Source organism: Oryzias latipes, chromosome 6, assembly GCF_002234675.1.
Source record: "Oryzias latipes chromosome 6, ASM223467v1".
Taxonomy (NCBI): Eukaryota; Metazoa; Chordata; class Actinopteri; order Beloniformes; family Adrianichthyidae; genus Oryzias; species Oryzias latipes.
In genome coordinates this window covers 7,951,082-7,971,916 of record NC_019864.2, presented here as the reverse complement: position 1 = coordinate 7,971,916, position 20,835 = coordinate 7,951,082, and the positions used below count along the sequence as shown (strand labels likewise).

Here is a 20,835-nt window from a genome sequence, read left to right as displayed (position 1 = left end):
CAAGTTTAAATGTGAGTTTAACTGCCTTATAATAAATCACTTTGTTGTTGTTTTTTTTTAATCATTTAGTTGCATTCTTGACAGCTAACCTGTGACACAAAAGACCTCATTTTAATACAATGAAACATAAAATGTCAAATAAATCATTAAAAAGAAAAAAAAAGTAAATCATAGTTCCAGTTCATGTATATTTTGATACTTAACACATAAGAATCCACAGTGACTCAGTGTAACAGAAAAATATCCTAAAAGTGTTCTGTGGTCCACATCGTCTGTAGTATATATTTCACATCATTTTGTTTTTAAGGAAAAATGGCTCTGGGTGCCTATGGGTTAATGTTTAAATCTGCATTATCTGGCCCATTTAACTGGCCCACTCAGATACAAATTGTGTCTTTGGGGTTTTTAACATGTTCTTGGGGGATTTTATTGATGATGGAGAATATATATTAAGAAAATTAGGCCAAAAATAGCATTTCCAAGTACCGGTATTTCTTTATTTAAATTGTTGTGAATCAGGATAAGTCGAAAAAATAATGTTGGAAAAAAGAGCTTATATTTGTGACGTAGAAAATACGCTGCGGGGAACACAAGCTTCCTGTTTGTGGCTCTCTGCAACAAGGACGGGGAAGGGGGTGTGGTTGCTCTGTGTCAACGGTCCTGCCAAAAACTCAGAGGCAAATTTCTACTGAATTGTAAAAACTATTTCCTACAAAATAACAAATGTTAACATTTTTGGCTACAAATGGCGTAATCATAACAAAAAACCAATGGGATTGCTTTGAAAAAAGATCAAAAGATGATCATAGTGGGACTTTAAAACTCAGATGACATCAGATTTATAAGAAGGGGTATGATCGGTTAGATGGGAAAATCCAGAAAAGTCTCTAGAAGAATAGTGGAGGTGGAGCGGCATAAGTGATGTGGATCACCAACAAGAACGAGAAGTTTCTTTGTCTTTTTTCTTAAAAGTAGGGATATCTCTCTAAGTCTGACTTCATGAGGGCCTTTTCTGCTCCATGTTAGGGAATCCAGTGGATGAAAATCGGTAACATGCGGTACAGATCACTTTAAAAACAGCACAAGTGTGAACCACTGCAGATGTATAAATGGACACACATGCACAGCAGTGCATTTGGCTTTAGATCAGCTGTTTCAAACCGATCATCAAATGAAAGCATATAAATATGTTTGTAAGATTAACTCCCCTGTAATGTTATAGCCTGTCCTGGGAGATAGTTTTCTTTATCAAATATTTTGAAATGACTAGCCACACTCTGTGCAGCTTTAGTACTGTGAGCAGCTGCTGAGGTGAAAACAGCGTTGATGCCTATTGATCGTATTGCAAAGAGTGTGATTGTTTCCCACATGCTGTTGCTCTGCTGCTCATCAGGGTTAAGCTTCTGCTGCTGACTGCTAAGCATCTCCTCTAAACTGCGGAAAGGACAAAGCTTTCATCACAGTCTGTTGTTTTGCCCTCAGTAGTTATAGGGAGTTAAATGGACTGGATTGCAAACACACAGAGCCCATCTGATATCCTTTAACCTGTTGGCAATAGTTGGACTTTTTATTTTCATTCAAAATAAGGGAGTATTAGCAGATCAGCAGTTTTATATGATATAAGATCTAAAAACACCTAAATATGTGGAAAACATAACGGCTCAAGTAAATATAGATGCAGAAAACAAACTCATGAGGTCACCTGCCATTGTTTACTAAGTCAAATGCTTTTACACTCTGATTGAGGCTTAACTGGCGGAGGCCCGGGCCAGCGCTGTGCAGCGTTCGTGCTGACCTCAACATTTTGGGTGCTGCACGTTTTGCGGCTTGCTTTGGGTGGGGCGAGTGGGTGGGGAGGGCTCCTGCAGTGACCCATTAAATTCTACACAGGGCTGGGAAAGTCATGGACCAAGTCCCATCAGGGTGGAGAGGTTAGACACAGATTGTAAGTCTGCTTCCCCTCTCAGGAACGATCGGCCTCTGGATGGGGGGTGTGAACAGAGTGCCGGGGGGTGTGTGTGTGTGTGAAAGTTTCAGTGTTTATAGTTCATGCGAGGTTGCTAATTTTGTTTCCCCATGTCTCTTCTCTCTCTGTCACTTCAGCCATAACCAGAGGAGCACATCATTTTGCCATCCGGTTACCGGGCAGATCTCCCCGGAAAACATGGACTTCCTCCTCCATGAACAGTGAGTGACGGTTTCTTCCATCAAATGGTTTTTATCATTTTAAACCACACACATTTTCTTATACACAGTTAATTTGCCCTAGTTATCTTTTGTTAAAAAAAATTTAAAGAAGAAAATATGTTTTATCTGCCAGTGGATGATATATTGATTGTAATTATTTACAATATTTGGCAAATTTTACTCAAGAAGGACATTTTTAAGGTCCCTATGCAGTCGCTTATCAAGTTTACTTTAAATTTTCTTTCAGAAAAGTTCTTTTTGCACGTCATGGTTTAATGAAAATAATGAAATATGGAAGTGTTCTTGAATTTACTGAGCACACAGTGTACTGCTGGAGCGTGCTCACTGTGTTGGTGTTGCAAAAGTCCCTTTTTTTCAAATGGTTTTATTACATTTCTTTGCAAGACTTAAACTATACAATTGGCTCAGTTTTGTCCATTGGCTGTTGTCAAACCAGAGGGGGCTGCTTTAGCCATATCTGTTTGAAAAGAAAGTAGAACATTGAAATACTGGAGTACTTTTTAGATTTGTATGAAATGAATCCATCTGTATTTGGAAATACAACTGCAGGTAAAGCAGTCATCCTCTGATCAGAAGATTGCAGGTTTGGTTCCTGTCCTTTGCCATGTGTCAAAATGTCCTTGGGCAAGACACTGAACCCCCACATTGCTCCTGCGGTCATAGGTTGATGCCAGTGTTCGGCATCAGTGTGTGAATGTGTGTGTGTGTGGGTGCGAATGGGACTTTAAATATAAAGGGCTTTGGGCCTTCTAAGAAGGTTGTAAAGCGCTTTTTACGCCATTTCTTAAAGCAATAAAAATGATTGGTTTATTCTCTTCATTTCGAATGTTTGGCCTATATATATATATATACAATTTCGCGTTGCCGGAGTTGCTAGACCAGCCACTTAAATAGCGACAGCAACTTGTGACATTCTTACCTGCTGATTTCTACTCACAGTCCAAGCTGGTAGGGATTTTTACGATTGCACGATCCCAAAAAACTGTCTTGCATATCATATTGCATATTGTAGAAAATAAAACCGGCAGACCCAAACAGCAATCAGACAACTTCAAATTGCCATTCGTTGTTTTTTTTTTTTTTTAAGATTCAGAGCAAACATTGTAATAAACTGATGTCAAAGGTTTGTCTGTACTTGTCTTAGTGGTTACATCTGAGTAGAAAAAATCTAATTGCTGAAATCTTCAAAAATACTTCTAAGGTCTTGAGAGGATGTGCTGCATTCTGATTTGCTCTGATAATCCTGAGAGCACCCTTATTGATGTTTTCCCCCTTTGGGAACCCGTTGAAGTTAGCTTTACCGGAGTAGTCGGACTGCGTTGTCGTGACTCTGTATGCTGAGGTGGTATACACACTTTTAGCAAATAGGACCGGATTTTTATTTTAATTATGCTTAAAGTTAAATGTTTTTTCAAGTCTTGCTGATCTTACTTGATTTATATAAACCCTTTTTGATTGATATTGATATTCCAGACCAGAGCTGAACTTCTACTGTCCAGTTCTACACATGCATCCTCTCAAACACGGCTTTGTTCCTTCAGGTGTCACAGCAATTTTGTTCTTAAATACGTCTGATCTAAACTTATTCACTGATTCAGTAAAAGACAATTAATAGATTATTATTAATTATATTATATAACCTATCATACCATTAATGGAACTTTTGCGGCTTATAATCTGATGATGGAGTGCATTAAAATGTAACGAAGTGTGAGTGTGCAGACAGTTTCTAGCAATCTATTTGCTCTTTTCATTTCCCCTCCTCTGTCAGCGTCTCATTGCTTTCCATTTCCTCTTTTCTCCACATTTACCTCCTTAATAAGTTAAGCTGTCATTTAGCTTCTCTTTACTCCCCACTTTTCATTTTCTGCTGTAGGATTTAAAGCTTTTTGTAAGTGATCAAAAGCCGATTTTCTTTTTAAGTAAAACACGAGAAATAGTTGTATGTTAGACTTGGATAGGATAGGAAAAGAGTAAAAGACAAGAGTGAACTGCGCTTGGAAGTCAAAATACCACTTTTTTCTGTAACTTTGACATGAAAATTTGAAAAGGACAGTTTTTATAATCCATTTCTCAGCTGGCAGGGAGCAAAGACCCCCAGAGGAGCTGATGGAAGTGTCGGTGGCGAGGACAGTCTGGGCATCTTTGTTGCCCCTGGAACCTGGCCATAGGAAGAAAATGGATGGATGGATGGAATAATACTTTTCAGCTTTTTATATTAAAATACTTATAAATCCTTCTGTAATGGTGTGTGCTGCAGCATTACACATAGTGATAACCTTTTTAAATTATATTACTAAAAAGGTCAATTGTCTTTTTATTCAGTCACAAAATTATCTTCCCATTACTATTTTTAAGCCTTTGGTTTATTTATTATTATATACCATGGTCTTGGTGAATACTCAATTCTGACTGGCTGCAGGGTGTCCATTAAAATGTACAATGGACGACTAAAAAATAAGTTCCGGTCACATAGCCTGAATGCTTTCATATTAATGCACTGGCCTAAACAGCAGTTGGTAACCCAGAACAACAGAAAGTTGGAACATAGGTGGACATACATTATTACATAGTTTTATAACAACTGCAGGACGGGAGGAAAGATCTCTGGCCTTCCATTGGCTCTATGATGGACACACCAGAATGTCGATCATATTTTACAATCAACAGCAATGTTGACTTTCATTTAACAATTTTTGTTGGCTTTCTTGTTTGCTTATTGTATAGCTTGAACATTAGCCGTGGAGGGACTTAAATGTCCGTGCGAGCAGTGCCGCAATCAGCATCTTGGATGTAAATGTGTGGAAATTACATCAGCCTTTATTTTGTTCTGGACACCACTGGAAACACAAATTCATGTGATGATTTAGAGTTTCTCAGGTCTGCGTAGCAGCATTTCCTCCTTCGAAGCTTCCCCGGACTAGCTCTGTCTCATGGCTAGCGGACCGGGTTTAGCTCCGTCCGAAGACAATGCTAGTCTGGGGGAGAGGCTTCGAACCGTGGGCCCAGGCTCCATTCGAGGCCTATTGGGTGCATCCTGCTGCAGACCACGGGGCTTCCGAAAGTGGCTGTGGTCCCAAGCTCTGGACCGCATTAGGCGGAAATGCAGCTACGTAGTCCTGAGAAGCTGTGTACGATCATCAGGAGTGCACAACCATCACAAAGCCCTCTCCTCTGCCGCTAACACAAAGCTACAAGCCTGGCCATACAGAATAAGTGGTTTTTAAGTATAAAATGAAAACGAATTTTGAAGTATTGATTTTTAATTTTAATTTTGAGTCATTTGATGGAGTTACATTTCTGTTAATCCATTTTAATTGTCAAATTAGACATTTCTAAATGAATTTTGCTACACATTTAACAGAGAAATTTTTGAAAATGAAATGTCAAATACCTTTTGTATTATTATATCGTATTATTATTATTATAAATGAAAAAGCTTTTTTGCGGATTACCTTTTTATTTTAATTTTGAGTCATTTGATGCAGCTTCATTTTGAACTTGACTTTTATTTTTTAATTTTGCTACACAAATGCTTCCATAGAAAAATGCCACAAGAACATGTTAAAAACCCCCTTTTCATCAAGGTTGGTCTTTAACATGGCATTTAGCACAAATGCCACTTTCCGAGTGAGCTGGGGTTCTGTAGCCGTTACCATGACAATGCCACAGATTTAAACTTAAAAAATAACACGAATAAAGTGCTAATTGATTTAAAATGAATTTATTTTGGAGGCAACCATTATTTCTGAAGCAACCTTTATTGTTCCTAAGTCAAGTTTTTACTTTCAAGCAACAAACTCAAACACACCGTCTTTAGGAAACCAACAGTTTTTTTGGAAGCAACCGTCTGACGCTGCGCATAGGACGGACGCCTCCACATCGTCCTTTCATTTTCCATAGTGGACTCCTTATCTCTTCCTATTAAGGCACATCTCTTAAAGTTGGAGATGAAGGCATCTTTTAAGTCAATTAGAATACAAAATACACTGCATCTGATTGATTTACTAATTTCACAACCGATCAGTCATTTGTTGTTTTTTGTGCTTGTTCTTAAAGATGAGACATGGAGCTCCAACTTATTTTTATTAGGCTGTGTTTGTAAGACGTGATGTAAGAAAAGCTTCCAGCTGCCTGCTGTCTTCTTCATATTTAGTAGTTAAAAACCAAACCTTGACTTTGGAATGTCTAAATACTGAATGAAGCTTTTGCCAGCTGCAGTAAATTTTTCTTTTTTTTTCTTTTAGCACTCAGCTCCCCTCACGGCTCTTAAAATGATGTAGGACAGCGGCGTCCTCAGTTTGTAGCGATCCACAATCTGTCAACACTCTTATTCAGTATGTGCTGCTCTTTAAGCTGATGTTATCAGGTAACTGCTCTGTTTTACTGTCTGCAAGAGCAGCTCATCCACGTGATCCAAGCCGGATAGAAACAGGAGACGCAAGCTCCAAATAAATAACAGAAACTTTAAGCCTAAATAAACAATTTTTATCTAACAGGTTTTGTTAGATGGAATTGTGCGACTCCCCTAAAGTTCTGGCTCTTCTGATTGGGCCCTGCCATTTGCACCAATATCTGACCGTCATAGTTTGTGTCAAGCAAACTGCAGCCCCCTGAGCTTGCATTTTTAGGTGTTCTGAGCCCCCTTCTTTTAACTACAGTTACATACTGCGCTTTACTTCACTTCAGATCTCTATTTTTTCCTTTTTCTCTTTATTGCCCCCTATTCCCCACTTCAATACTCCTACTCACTATCTCTTCCTTTCTCTCATTTTTTTTTAACTCCAGATGATGATGGACTAGCTTACATTTCTCATTTGCTATGTTCTGATGGATCTGTCATAGTAGCAGCCGCGTAGGTGTGAAACACGCCTGACTAAAGCACTTAAAATGCGCGTCAGTACAACACACACTCATAACCCACACGTGTGTGTGTGTGTGTGTGTGCGTGAGTGGTCATAAAAATAGATGTTGTTCCCATTTCTAATGGAAGAGCTCGTGTATACTCTGTCCTCTTAGAAAAATATGGAACATCCTTTCATGGCTCTGTGTGACATTGTATTTGTGAATGTCAGGATGTAGATTGCTGTGAAACATAATTTACTAATGTCCATTAAAGCCCTTTTTTTTAATCTATGCAGTAAATAACAGGCTTTAGTGAAATGTAGTAAAGTCAAAGGGAATTACAGTTGTACATTAATACAGATGAAAACCTTTATGAAGACCGCCTAAAAGAAATGCTCGACAGCTTCTTTATGCAAAGTAACTATGATGTGTTTTGCCAGACATAGTGGTTAAAATACTGAGTCTGTGTTCCAGACGGTTTAGCTTTTAGGATATTTTGCAGACTGTTTGGATATTCCTTGTGTTTAAAAACCAATAACCTTTAGTTGTACAACCATTAAGCTCAATAAAAAACACACTGTGTTCTGGATAATCAAGCTTAGCCGAATGAAAACTGATTGTTTTTCTTGATATCTAAGTGCAGTCTTCACACCACATCTGTAGAGTGAGGTCTTCCCAAAGCTAGAATATGATAGCTTGTGAATTTGTACCGAGTGTGTATGAATTCTGTTGAAGAGTGTCAACATACCAGCCCCATGAGCTTAAGAACTCACTTGACTTTCCTCCTCCCTGTCGGGTTAGCTGTCAAATGTGAATTTACAATATATACATATATATAAATAAATAACCAGCTATAGGGGAAATTTCCAAATTTGGTCTAGACAGACATGAACATTTTTATACTTTTCTCTCGTGTTTAAACTCTCAAAGTTTAAAATTAATCCGGCATAAAAAAAAAAAAAAAGATTTTGATCACGATCAAAGATTTGTTTTGATTTTGAAAGCTGAAGACGCTCTACAAAGGAGACACGGCATGGAGGAGTTTGAACGACAAGGACGCAGAACACAGCGCACTGTTAAAAATAAAATAAATGTTTTTTTTGGTATTTAACAAGAGAAACACTTTGATGGTACAATCTTAAATACAGAGAGGACATTTGGATGAGTTGCTCTGGCCACTGCAAAAGGGAGCAGCTTTAAGGCAAAGAAATCGTGGACACATAGTGTCCATCTAAAGCAGGAAAGGGGATTATGTTTTATCAACATGAGCAGCACAAACTTTAACCAATATACATTTTTTCATCTTTTGATCTGAAATTCTGTCTAATCTTTCTGTCTGTGTTTTTATCACGTGATGGTTGAGCCGTTTTTACACTACTGTTCTCTGAGAAGAAAATATTGAAGTTTTTTAAAGATACTTTAATGATTCAGGTGTAGAAACATTTAAATCCTTAAGGAGATTTATGACTTAACTTTATAACTTTATTAATAACTTATCTCGTTTTTATTATTTTCAAAAGGTTATGATTTTAATGCTTGTTGAAAATGAATGAGAAAAACTTTATAGGATTGCAAAACTCCTCAAACATTCAGCTAGAAGGACCAAAAAGTAAGTGTTTATCAGACATTAAGCCCTTTATCTTGTATTCAATAAACAAAATCCGTGTTACTTTATTCTTTTGAGTTACCATTACTGCTTAGTCACTCTTCATCTTTCAATTTCACTGCCTTGATGAATTTACCGGGATAAATGAGAATCTGGATGGACATTATAAAGTTTGGGATGTTCACAAATGGTGACAATAAGCCTTTCCTCCATGTTGGTTTTGGACTCCATCCACTGATCCACATCATCAACATATCAATACCAAAGATAGGTTCATGATTGGTTGGTGTGACACAAATGTTCCCCAAAGTTCAGATTTCTCACTTCTGGCTAATTCACTCCGCTGAGTGTAACTTTTACTGCATTGGGCCTAGCTGAATCTTGCTGCCTGAAAGGCGTCGTCGCTTCAGACCTCTCACTGCTTGTTTCCATTGGGTTTACATTGACCCAGTTCAGTGAAAACACAGAATAAATAAGAGGACCTACATCCACATTTTCTCACTAATAAAAGTTACATTTTCAAACTCAGTCAGTTTTTGTCACTAGTTTTTATGTTTGGTCTTTTCTGTAAATGTCAGAATGATCAAAGTACTTTTTACTTGTGTTTTTTAGGAATTGTGCAAAATCAAATAACATTTTTATGAAAAAGCAAATTTATCTGGGACGTTTTTTTAAAAAACAGATATATGTACAACATGATACAGATAATAGGGGTGTAGCTGTCCATTCTGTTTGAAGACAGAATCTTTTGTTGTCACTTGACAAATATTCTGACACATTATTGGATCTTTCAGTCCCTCCCCTTCGTGTTCTGCAAAAGCTCTTATGCAATTTTCTGTCTTGTTGGATGCATATTTTACCATGTTTAACGGTTTCCCTGTCCACTAATGTTGGTTTGAGAATTCAAGCAAGACTATGCCAGAGAATTGAAGAGTGCATACATGGAGTTTGGCTGAGGTTGCTGCATGGCAACGCTTTGATTGATTATTGCCATGGCAGCGATGCAGAACTGAAACATGCACTTCAAACCATGCTAAGTAGGTTTGAGTTTTACAAATTTATGCTTGTGACCACCTGAATACACTCTCACTCACCCATCCAAAATTATCAGGATCAGGTTGTCTGGCCACAGTTGCATAAAATCAAGCGCTGCATGCAGACTGTTTTCACAAACATTTAGGAAAGACTGGGCCACTCTCTGGAGCTCAGGGATTTCCAGTGTGGAGCTGTCATAGGATGCTACCTGTGCAACAAATCCAGTGGTTAGATTTCCTCACTCCTAAATATTCCACAGTCAACTGTCAGCTCTATCAGAACAAAATGGAAGAGTTTGGGAATAACAGCAACTCAGCCACAAAGTGGTAGACCATGTAAAGTGATGGAGAGAGGTCCGTGGATGCAAAGAGATCGCCGACTTTCTGCACAGTCAATTGCTACAGAGCTCCAAACTTCATGTGACCGTCAGATTAGCCAAAGTACAGAATGCAGAAAGAGCTTCATGGAACAGGTTTACCATGACGGAGCAACTGCATCCAAGCCAATGCAAAGAGTCGGATGCAGTGGTGTAGAGCACACCGCCACTGGACTCTAGAGCAGCGGAGACCCCTTCTCTGAAATGATGAATCTTGCTTTTCCATCTTCCAATCTGATGATCTAAGTCTGGGTTCGGAGGTTTCCAGGAGAACGGTACATTTGGGACTGCATTGTTCCAAGAGGGAAATTTGGTGGAGGAAAAATGATGGTATGGGCTTGTTTTTCAGGACTTGGGCTTGGCGCCTTAGGTCCAGTGAAAGGAACTCTGAATGCTTCAGGATACCAAAACATTTTGGACTATTCCATGCTCCGAACCTTGTGGTAACAGTTTGGAGCAGGCCCATTCCTTTTCCAACATGGCTGCGCCAGTTTACAAGGCAAGGTCCATAAAGACATGGATGACAGAGTCTGGTGTGGATGAACTTGACTGGCCAGCACAGTGCCGATAGAAAAATTTGGGATGAAATAGAGCAGAGACTGAGAGCCAGGCCTTCTCCACCAACATCAACGTGTGACCTCACCAATGTGCTTCTGGAAAAATGGTCCAAAATTCCTAGAAACACTCCTTAACCTTGTGGACAGCCTTCCCAGAAGAGTTAAAACTGTAATAGCTGCAAAGGTGGACCGGCATCTACATCTACATCTAAGGTGTTGATGCAAACTGCTCTTCTAACAAGAAAAGAATAGATACTTGGCAGTCTGTAATCCTAACAGACCCACTAGGAAATTCAAACTCCTGAAGAATTCCTAGAAATGTAAAGTTGTGCTTGAGAAGTTTGTGTTGGAGACATCATTAGTGCTTTCCTAATATTTTAATGATGGCTTGTGTCTTGAGGGGCTTGTGGTTTATTTATAAGCTGTCAGCTTTTGAAGTGACTTCAAAGAATTGTCTTTGAATTTGGTCATTTTGGGGGAAATGGCTCGGTTTTTCTGACGTTGTTGGCCTCCCCCATATGGTAGCATTCCTGCACCGCAACCTTTGGTGCAAGAGAAAAAATGATTGTTGGAAAATTCCCAAAGAATTTTATCCTTATACTTGGAAAAAGTTCACAGTGTTGATCAGAAAATCCACTCAGCTGCAGAAGACTTACACCTTTATTATGTGATGTAGGTCTAGCTTTAGAAAAATGGACATATTATATTAAAGAGCAAATCACTGCTCTTGTTAAGATTTTAAAGAGTTAACATGAACAAACTTTGGCTTTAGGTAAATATTCTACTTTAATCAGAAAAGCAATATTGCAAAACGTTTTTGCACTAAAGTAAAATAAATTCTATATTTGTTGGTTTCTTTTGTTCTTATAATGCTCTTTGAAATAAAGCCTTAAAAAAGTTTGGAAGTGTTTCTCCACATACAACATTTATACAACATATACATACTATATTTTGGGAATCAGCAGCAATTGGGGATAATCTTTAGGAAATCTAAAAGCAAACAAAACGAGAAAAATACATTGCTGAATTTGGGATAGGATGCTACTGACATGACATTTGCTGCTTTAAGAGAGAAACGTGCTCCTTTTCTGGAAACATCCTTCACCTAAACTGGGCTTGATTGTGCTGCAGGTGAAATAAACTAACAATAGAACTGCATATTAGAAAAAGCTATTTGACATTGACAGAGAATATTTGGCAAACATTCCAGGGGCACAACCCATTGATTTGGCTCTGCTTCCCACAATGCATGCTTTCAACTAATGGGGCACATTTCAAATTGCTCGGGTTACAGCGGATTATGCGCCACAAGGATTTAGAGACCAATGTTACCCTGGAGGACACTTTTTACAGTACAAAACAAGGTGTGTTTGGACTTTGAGCTTAAGGTGTGTTAAAGATTTTATAATTTCGGAACAAAATCTTCATTTTTGTGGAATTTTCCATGGTCCTGCTGTTATTCCTCAGCTTTGTCAAAATCTGATCACGTCTTTTAATTTGTTTCTTAACCTTTGCAGCCAGAAGCCTTAGGTAGTAATTTTGGGAGAAAGGAAATATTATTATTTTATTGTATTATTATTTTATATCATATATGTTTGCATTCCCTCTTAAGAACTGTTTATTGTTGTTTTGGTGATAGCATATAGAGTTTTCCTGCATTCCCTAAAACAATGGTACTGTATCATTTTTATGGTTTCAAATAGGGCCGGCTCTGTTAGATTTACTCCTTCTGGGTGTACTTGGAGCTAAAAGGTCAGAACGGATATGGAACAGTAAAAAGGCAAATTAAACCAATGTTATTTTTCCTCTTGAGACACTGCAATCAGTCCTTTCGCACAAAGCACTTCAATCACAGCTAAATCTCTTGAAGCTTTGTGGAGATTCCTCTGCATTCATTAAAAGTTTATATGATGTGTTTTTGTTGAACAATGGCTCACTTTATCATTAAAGTGGAAGAAAATCATTCATGACATAAAGCAGGCAGTCAATGTAAAGAGTAGAAGGTATATATAGACTTCAGGACTTAAAATCATGCTCATATTCATATTTGGAAAACAAGTTTGCAGTCAAATTAGGATTTAATATCCATATTCAGCTTGTGCTTTCATCTCAGGGGAGGATCAATTGTTCATTAATTCTTAATTAATATAAATCAACTTTCTTTGACATGTATTCTAAATGACCTCTTTTTAATATTATTTTTAAGTGAAAATGCACTTTTTTTTGGAATTTCAAGTCAGTGACCTCTTGAGTTTTAATAAAACATGTGCTTTACGGCTGATTACCTTCCCCCATCAAAATCAATATCCGGCATCCTTTGAACAACACATATCATTGAAGACACACAGAAATATTGTATATGTACTTCTCACCTCACAGAGAGAAGGCCCTGGTTCAGACCCCGGCTGGGTCCTTTCTGTGTGGAGTTTGCCTGTTCTTCTTGTCCATGCGTGGGATTTTATCCTGGCCCTCTGATTTCCTCCAGCAGTACAAAAACATGCTTCATAGGTTAATTGGTCTCCAAGTTAAATAGTCCCTAGGTGTGAATGTGTGCGGTTGTGTGGCCCTGCAACAGACTGGAGAATGGTCTGGGGTTTACCCTGCCTTTGTCGCCCAACAGTAGCGGGGATTGGCTTGTGATCCCAAAAGGGATTCAGCGGTTGGGAGATGGACAGATAGATAGATGGACCGTTTTTATTTATAACATATGGCCACATTTGGAATACTGTTATTTATTAAAAAAAGGTTTTACATTTAATATTAACACTTATCTCATGGCTCTCATGTATTTTGACTTCAGCAAATCTGTTCATCTTTGCAAAAAGGGTTGGTCTTCCCATCCTCATTTAGAGACATTGTTTGTTCTTTATATCTAATATTTTTATATTCTTAACTCAATCATTTGGTCTATGTTTCCCTGCAGGAGCTAGTTTATGCTCTTGGAAAACATCCCATTCAGGCCATAGTCTTTATTATAAAACAGACGATAAAGATCGCAATAAAACCGAGGAAAAACCTGTCACTGAGAAATATGGCGCAAGCTAATTATACTGGATTCTTTGATACACGAGTATATTACACAGCAATTTGTTTTCTTCTTTCATACTTAATCAGACAGATTTACACACATGCTCAGCCCACTGTCCGTCTGTTGACAGTAAAGAAAACAAACACAGCAAGCCTCATCTGTTGGTGTCATGCACACAGATGAATTGCAGCCTGCAAACAGGCAGTCACATTTGTGGGAATTGCTGTCTGGAGATTCTTAATAGCCATAAACAAATCTTAAATTTGCAGTTGTATCATTTTCAGTTGCCTTTGGTTGCATGTGGGAATTTAAACATAAAAATGGACTTTTTTTGTTTGTTTTTTTCCAAAGTAGAAGTTCTGAATTTTCTGCCTTCTTATTTTTGTGAAGCTAAAGTGAGACATAAGTAAACTATGCTTTGCTGTCTGGGTTGTACTGTACTAAGTTCCAAAAACCAGTAACAATAATCCTTGACTGGTTCTGTCAATCGTATAAATTCCTTTATAAGCAGCACATTAAGTTATCTATAATTCCTAATGAATGTCTTGTAAATGTCATATGAAGGCCTATGTACAAATTATCAATGCTATTAACGCCTAATAATTAGTCTATTAAGGAATGCATATTATGTGTTTTTATAAGATTTCATTGGAACCTGGATTTATGCCTATAGTATGTGTACATTTAATTTAAGGATCATACATTTTTTTCAGATGTATTGTTTCTTTGTGTGAAGAACACCTCAGAATACAAAAATGAAAAAAAACATTTTTTAATTTAAAACAACTGGACATATGAAGATAATAGTGAAACACTTTTCTAAAATCCAACAGATTTACATGAATACACAAATTTTTGCTTCTACTAATGTATTTAACTAGTTTATTAAGGAATTTATTAAAGTGTTAGTGAAAGTATTTAATGTAACAGCAAAAGCTTGAGCTAACTGTGAAGGATGTTATTATATGCATAGACTGCTATTGCTTTAGGAAGCATTAAAAAAAAGGATACATTCAATAATATTTATGTAAATAGATAAAAGTAAATGCATGAAATATTATTTTTAAAGGTCTAGTAAGCCACCAACAGGTTATTTACATCTATTTAGTAAGAAATCAGTTATAAAAATGGGCCAGAGGCTTTTGCATTCGCAAATAGTAAATATGTTATAAAAACACGTTTGAACAGTAACAAAATCAAAATAGTCTCCTCCACCCACCCATACCCACAGTTGACATAAATAGAAACTATGCTAATAAAATTACAATGATTTTCAAATCTATTTATTTTTGTTGTAAAATCTGACTTGTAAACATCTGAGTCGAAGGAAAATGACTCTCTTTTGCGACTTGTCTAGTGGTCATTTGAGGAACTACATCTATAAATATAATCTGCTTCATTTCGCACTTTTCTTTCATTCATCAATGACAAAAACATGGATTTGTGTTGAGTAATAGTGGTAACTGACCTTTACATACTCTAGAGGGCAGATGAAAAAGGTATCTCAAAGGAAAAGGTATTTTGTTGTCTTCTATTTAGGGAGAACTCAGCAGAAATTTTGGAGATCCAGTTTTTGGGTCATTCAGCTGCCTGACTTGTAGAAGTAAACAGATGTCTTACAGTCCTTAGCTAACAAAAAAGTAAAAAATGTTGCATGGCTAGACCAGTGTTTTCTGGGGAAGTTCCTGTGGGGTTAAAGAGTTTTCCCACTAGGATTAGGTTTATTTTAATCCACGCAAATACATTATTTATAATCATGTTGAGGTTTTGGGCATCTACCTACTGTGAGCCTCGATTTAAAAAGGTTGTTTTACAGGGCCATTTTTAACATGCAAGCCAAGCCCAGGATGGGAAATTTCTGAGTAGAGGTAAAGCTTTTTGGCCCCCCCTGGGTGCAGCTCCAGCGAGGTCCAACTGTGCAGTTACAGCCATTGTTAGCCTTGGCTTTTGTAATAAATCATAGCTCCACCACCGGAACTGCTGTGGCAAGTCTCTGAAGCTGCTGCCTGCGAAGGGTATAAAGGGCTTTTAAAACACTCCCCATGGGACTTGGGGATTTAACTGCAAACAGCAAAAATTAGTGTCTGGTGGAGCACAGTTTCTGCGATGTTGTACTTTTTATTAAGTTGGAACCCAAGCTGTGTCTAGTGCATTGACTGTATGAGAGAACTGGACTGAGTGACCCCTCCCCCTTTGGCACTCCAAACAGGAAGTACCGGCTGGCTCCAAGAAGCCAAAGTCCTTTAGACTTCTATAGAGAAATAAACAGCTGTTACTCAGTCGTTCTATTGTTTAGAATCATCTTTCTTATTCTTATTATATACCTTTGTTATCATGTTTTTTTTATGATGCATTTTCTTAAGTGCAAATTATTCAAGTCATAAACTGGCCAATTAAAAGTACATAGTGCACAGATTTCATGTAGCCTGCTTTTATGTGATAGGGGAGTGGCCTTTCAACAAGCTCTCTTCTCATTGGCAAGAGTGTGTTACGGGGGGAATGGGAGGTACCCAGGCGCAGAGAGGAGAGGAGGCAGGAGGATGCAGGGAATGGAGGTTTAATAACAAAACTGGAAACTACAAAACAAAACCACTGCAACAGGCAGGCAAAACTCGAGACTCGAAAAACTCTGAAAACGGGGGAGCGAGACAATTACAAACTATGGGACCAGCACAGGAGGAAGGGAAAGACAGGACTTAAATACACACAAGGCAACAAGACACAGATGGAAACACTCAGGACTGAATGGGTCAAGGTAAAACTCAAAACAACAACGAAACAGGAAATACTACAAAATAAAACAGGAAATCCAGCAACAAAACACAAATGAACTGAAACCGTTACATAACCCTCCCCTCAAGGAACCGCACCGAGGTTCCTCCAAGAGTCCAGGAGGAGGGGGCCCGAAAGGCCAATCCAAAGGCCAATAGCAGTCCGGTGAGTCGGCTCCGGAGGACGACCGGGAGGCCGCTCTGTCCGGCGAAGCGGGTCCGGAGGACGGCCCGGAGACCGCTCTGTCCGGCGAGGCGGGTCCGGAGGGCGGCCGGGAGGCAGCGCCGTCCGGTATAGACAGTCTAACCAGCAAACGGCTGGCGGCTCGGGGTCCGGGGAAGGCGGCTGGGGCTCGGGGTCCGCGGCAGGCGGCTGGGGTTCGGGGTCCGCGGCAGGCGGCTGGGGTTCGGGGTCCGCGGCAGGCGGCTCAGGTTCGGGGTCCGCGGCAGGCGGCTGGGGTTCGGGGTCCGCGGCAGGCGGCTCGGGTTCGGGGTCCGTGGCAGGCGGCTCGGGTTCGGGGTCCGCGGCAGGCGGCTCGGGTTCGGGGTCCGCGGCAGGAACGCCTAGCCTCAAGACCTCCTCTTGAGGCTAGGCGACTCCCCTCGAAAATGGAACCGGAGACCTGGGACCAGGGGCATCTGGTCCTCTCTGCCTCCTGGCAATATGCCTCCAGGAGCCGCATGTCCCTCATGCCCGGGTAGAGGAACTCGTCCGGCCGTTCTTCGTCTGCCTCCTGGCAGAATGCTCCAAAACACCCAACGTCACTCTCTGCTGGGTACATATTTGGCTGGTCCATAATGTTACGGGGGGAATGGGAGGTACCCAGGCGCAGAGAGGAGAGGAGGCAGGAGGATGCAGGGAATGGAGGTTTAATAACAAAACTGGAAACTACAAAACAAAACCACTGCAACAGGCAGGCAAAACTCGAGACTCGAAAAACTCTGAAAACGGGGGAGCGAGACAATTACAAACTATGGACCAGCACAGGAGGAAGGGAAAGACAGGACTTAAATAAACACAAGGCAACAAGACACAGGTGTAAACACTCAGGACTGAATGGGTCAAGGTAAAACTCAAAACAACAACGAAACAGGAAATACTACAAAATAAAACAGGAAATCCAGCAACAAAACACAAATGAACTGAAACCGTTACAGAGTGAGTGGTTGCCATAGAAAAGATGTCTCAAACTGATTCGGACCTATCACTGCTTACTGGCGTTGTGGGGTTCAAACATGGCAGCATCTGGATCAGGAAAAAATGGCAACTGATTCATTTGGTTTGAGCTGAAAGTAAACCGTTTTTTATGGGTGATGTCAGACTCACTCGGTCTAGTTCTCATATATAGTCAATGGTCCAATTTTGTATATACAAGTAGAAACTACATTTACTTTAAGCTCAATAAAGTGGTCCCATGCTATAATATTCATTCATCTTCATAACCCACTGTCCCCCTTTTAGGGGTTGCTGGAGCCTGTCCCGGCCACTGTTGTGCGAAGACGGGTAAACCTTGTCTGTTGCAGGGCACTCAATCACTCCTTCACACGTGCTATCATATTCTTACCAAAGTTATTGAATGTACATTCTAGATTACTAGAAAATCTTTGTTTTCATTCTTTAATACTGGAACTATTTTTCTAGGAAGGTTTGAACTAAGAGTTTAAACAAGAGAGATAAGTGTGAAAATGATGATGCCTGTGTGAGAAAAGTTTATAAACTGTATTGTGAGGAATTTTAAAGCAGAAAACATCTATAATAACTGAACATATATATTTAAAGATGGCTACTTTGCAGATTTTGTCTATTGTGGGTTATTTTTTAGAACTGTACTGCACTATTGGCAACATTCTAGATATTGAAGAGATGTCCACCACTTTTCCATGCCTTTTACTGGAATGCACCTTTGTAAGAGAAAACAAGATACCTAACACTCCGTAAGTGAAAAATCATATCATAGTTGGTTTTTCCCCCCAAATGTTTTTGTCATTAGGGGTAATTCTGCTCGAACTTACTTTAGAAACTAAAATAATTTTCCATCCAACCAATTGAGAGGAGTCAAAAATGGTGGATATTCCAACATTTTCCCAGCAACGTCTTTCAAACCACAAAGTGAATGTGGAATGAAGCTTGTCCAGTTATTACTTCTCGAGGGCAGTAGCGGTCTAGGTACCATAACCAATTGGCCTGCAATAACCGTTCGGGGTCTTTCGACTAGTGCTGACATCAGATTATGTGATTGGCCGTCCGTTGGTCCGGTGACGTGTCAGATAGTGATTGGTCTGGACAAATTAAGATACTACCATAGAAGAAGATATTATGCGGTCCGTTCTAAACAAACAGAGCGAGATTATCTTCTAAACGTGCTTTTATTGTTGTGATTATTATTAAATACATTGCAGCAGAACGGACTCACTGTAACAAAGCAGCTTTCCTGCCTGCTAACATGAAGCTACGAGACTCCAGCTGCTTTGATCAGCGACACGGTTCGCTTGCGTGGAGCAGCAGGTTCATTATAACAGCCACAGATCTTTTCACAAAGTGGGTTGTGGCAAAATCTCTCTACAAACATTACCGTAAATTCCGGACTACAAAGCGCACCCGATTACTAGCCGCACCCACCCATTTTCACGTGTTTAACTGCTTTTATACATACACAAGCCGCGTAGGATTACAAGCCGCATGTATTAGGCAACATTGTCGCATGTATTAGGCAACATTGTCATCCTGACAAATCACGTCCTGATTGCCAGAGTGAGTGTGATTCATTAGCACATAGTGGGTGGAGTCAGCTTTGCCTCAGGCTCATGTATTTGTGTTTATCTACATCTACCAAACAGCATGGAACTCTATTCTGTTCACAAGTTCCTCAGTTATGGTTTTTTTTTTTTTTTTTTTTATTTATTTTTTTTAACATATTGACAATCTAGGTATCATACATAAAATTACAAACAGTAACCATATAATCAACATTACATCCCTCAGTTATGATGAGGAAATTTACATCCGCGATCCCCCATTTCCCATGAGTCTTAGGGGCTAAAGGCGGGGCCCATGCCCGGCTCGCCACACTGTTGTACGTGTTTAAGAATGAGCAAGTATCAGCAGTGCACGGAGGGGTGAACGGAAACAGCTCTCCTTCCGCTTGTGTCGCTGCAGCGTTATGGGAGTAACAGGGCTGGTTAAAAAACACACCAGTAAAATAAAGCAGCGACGACTAAAAAGCGCGCGCATCAGCGCGATACACGCGCCTCCTCGCGGCGCGTGGGTCAGAAGTTTCCTTCCACAACAAACACTGTTGCTCCTCGAGTAAGCCCTGGCTGCAGCCTGCAGAATGGCTCGACGCCTCTGCGCTCTGCGCTCCCGCGCGCTCCTTGTCTCTCCTTCCTATCTACTCCGACAGCTCTGGCCAGGGCGGCTTCAAGGAGGAGCACTTCGTCCCCATTGCGCCGGTGAACGGAGCAAATCGTGTCTGTGCAGAGCAATCGGACTTAATACTGTACGTTTTGTGGATGAGGGGCGGATGCGTTGTTACTTGTGGGAGCCTTCAGACTGCCATCGGCCCCGCAGCTCACACGACACGCAGTCTCCAGCTCACACGGAGGCTGTGAGCGTTTCAATGCAAAACTCGCTCAGTCCTTAATAACCGTTAACACGACCACGTCAATTTGTGTTTCCAGTCGTGTCCCGACAAAATAAAGGCTGATGTTATTCTCACATATTTACGTGCAGCCAGACGAGTCACTATGACTCAGAGGTAAATTCACTCCTGAGCATGCGCTGTTCTCTCCGTCACGCAGCTGACCGGCTTTTCCAAACCCGATGGTGATGGTGGATTTTTTCACGCTGTTTTCAACGATTGCTTTTAACTTGAAAGCTTCATCATATTGTAGTGGCGATGACGTGCACGTTGGGTCTAATGGCACCAAAGGATTCTGGGATGCGGCCGGGCATGCGTGTTTCGTTTTGTTGAACCATGACTGAAGTGTCTAAGACCTGAAGTCAAGTCCATGCTGTTTGGCTGCTTAGAGGTGTGTTGAAATACAAATGACTTGTGCTTGGTGTTAGATAGAGTATACAAACCATTCACTGTGTCCGAAAATGCGTACATGGCGGCCGCCAATTAAAACCATAAAATAAGCCGCACGGCTGTAAGCGCAGGAAAAAAGTAGCGGCTTATAGTCCGGAAATTACGGTACAAAGAATAATGTCAGACACAACTTATGAAGGAAAAGAACTTTTGGTTTCAAAAGGAAACGTGAAATGAAAATATGTCAAGCCCGAGCAGATCTCAATGCTGCGTAGTTTGTCCAAGTGGGGTTACCGTAGTGTGACGTTATCCTCAGTCAAAAGGACCCCCAATGGTTATTGGAGGCCAAATGGTTATGGTACCTACACCGGCATGTGGGTT

At 40.0% G+C, this 20,835-nt stretch overlaps 1 protein-coding gene across 9 annotated transcripts in view; it reads left to right on the top strand.

The window, feature by feature from the left end:
- plekha7 (pleckstrin homology domain containing A7) overlaps positions 1–20,835 on the top strand; it is a 138,411-nt gene that overhangs the window by 68,387 nt on the left and 49,189 nt on the right. For all 9 annotated transcript variants that reach the window (XM_011475780.3, XM_011475778.3, XM_011475777.3 and 6 more), the window contains one exon: positions 2,104–2,187. In XM_011475780.3, the coding sequence (XP_011474082.1) occupies positions 2,104–2,187 (84 nt within the window). The remainder of the gene's footprint in view (positions 1–2,103; positions 2,188–20,835) is intronic.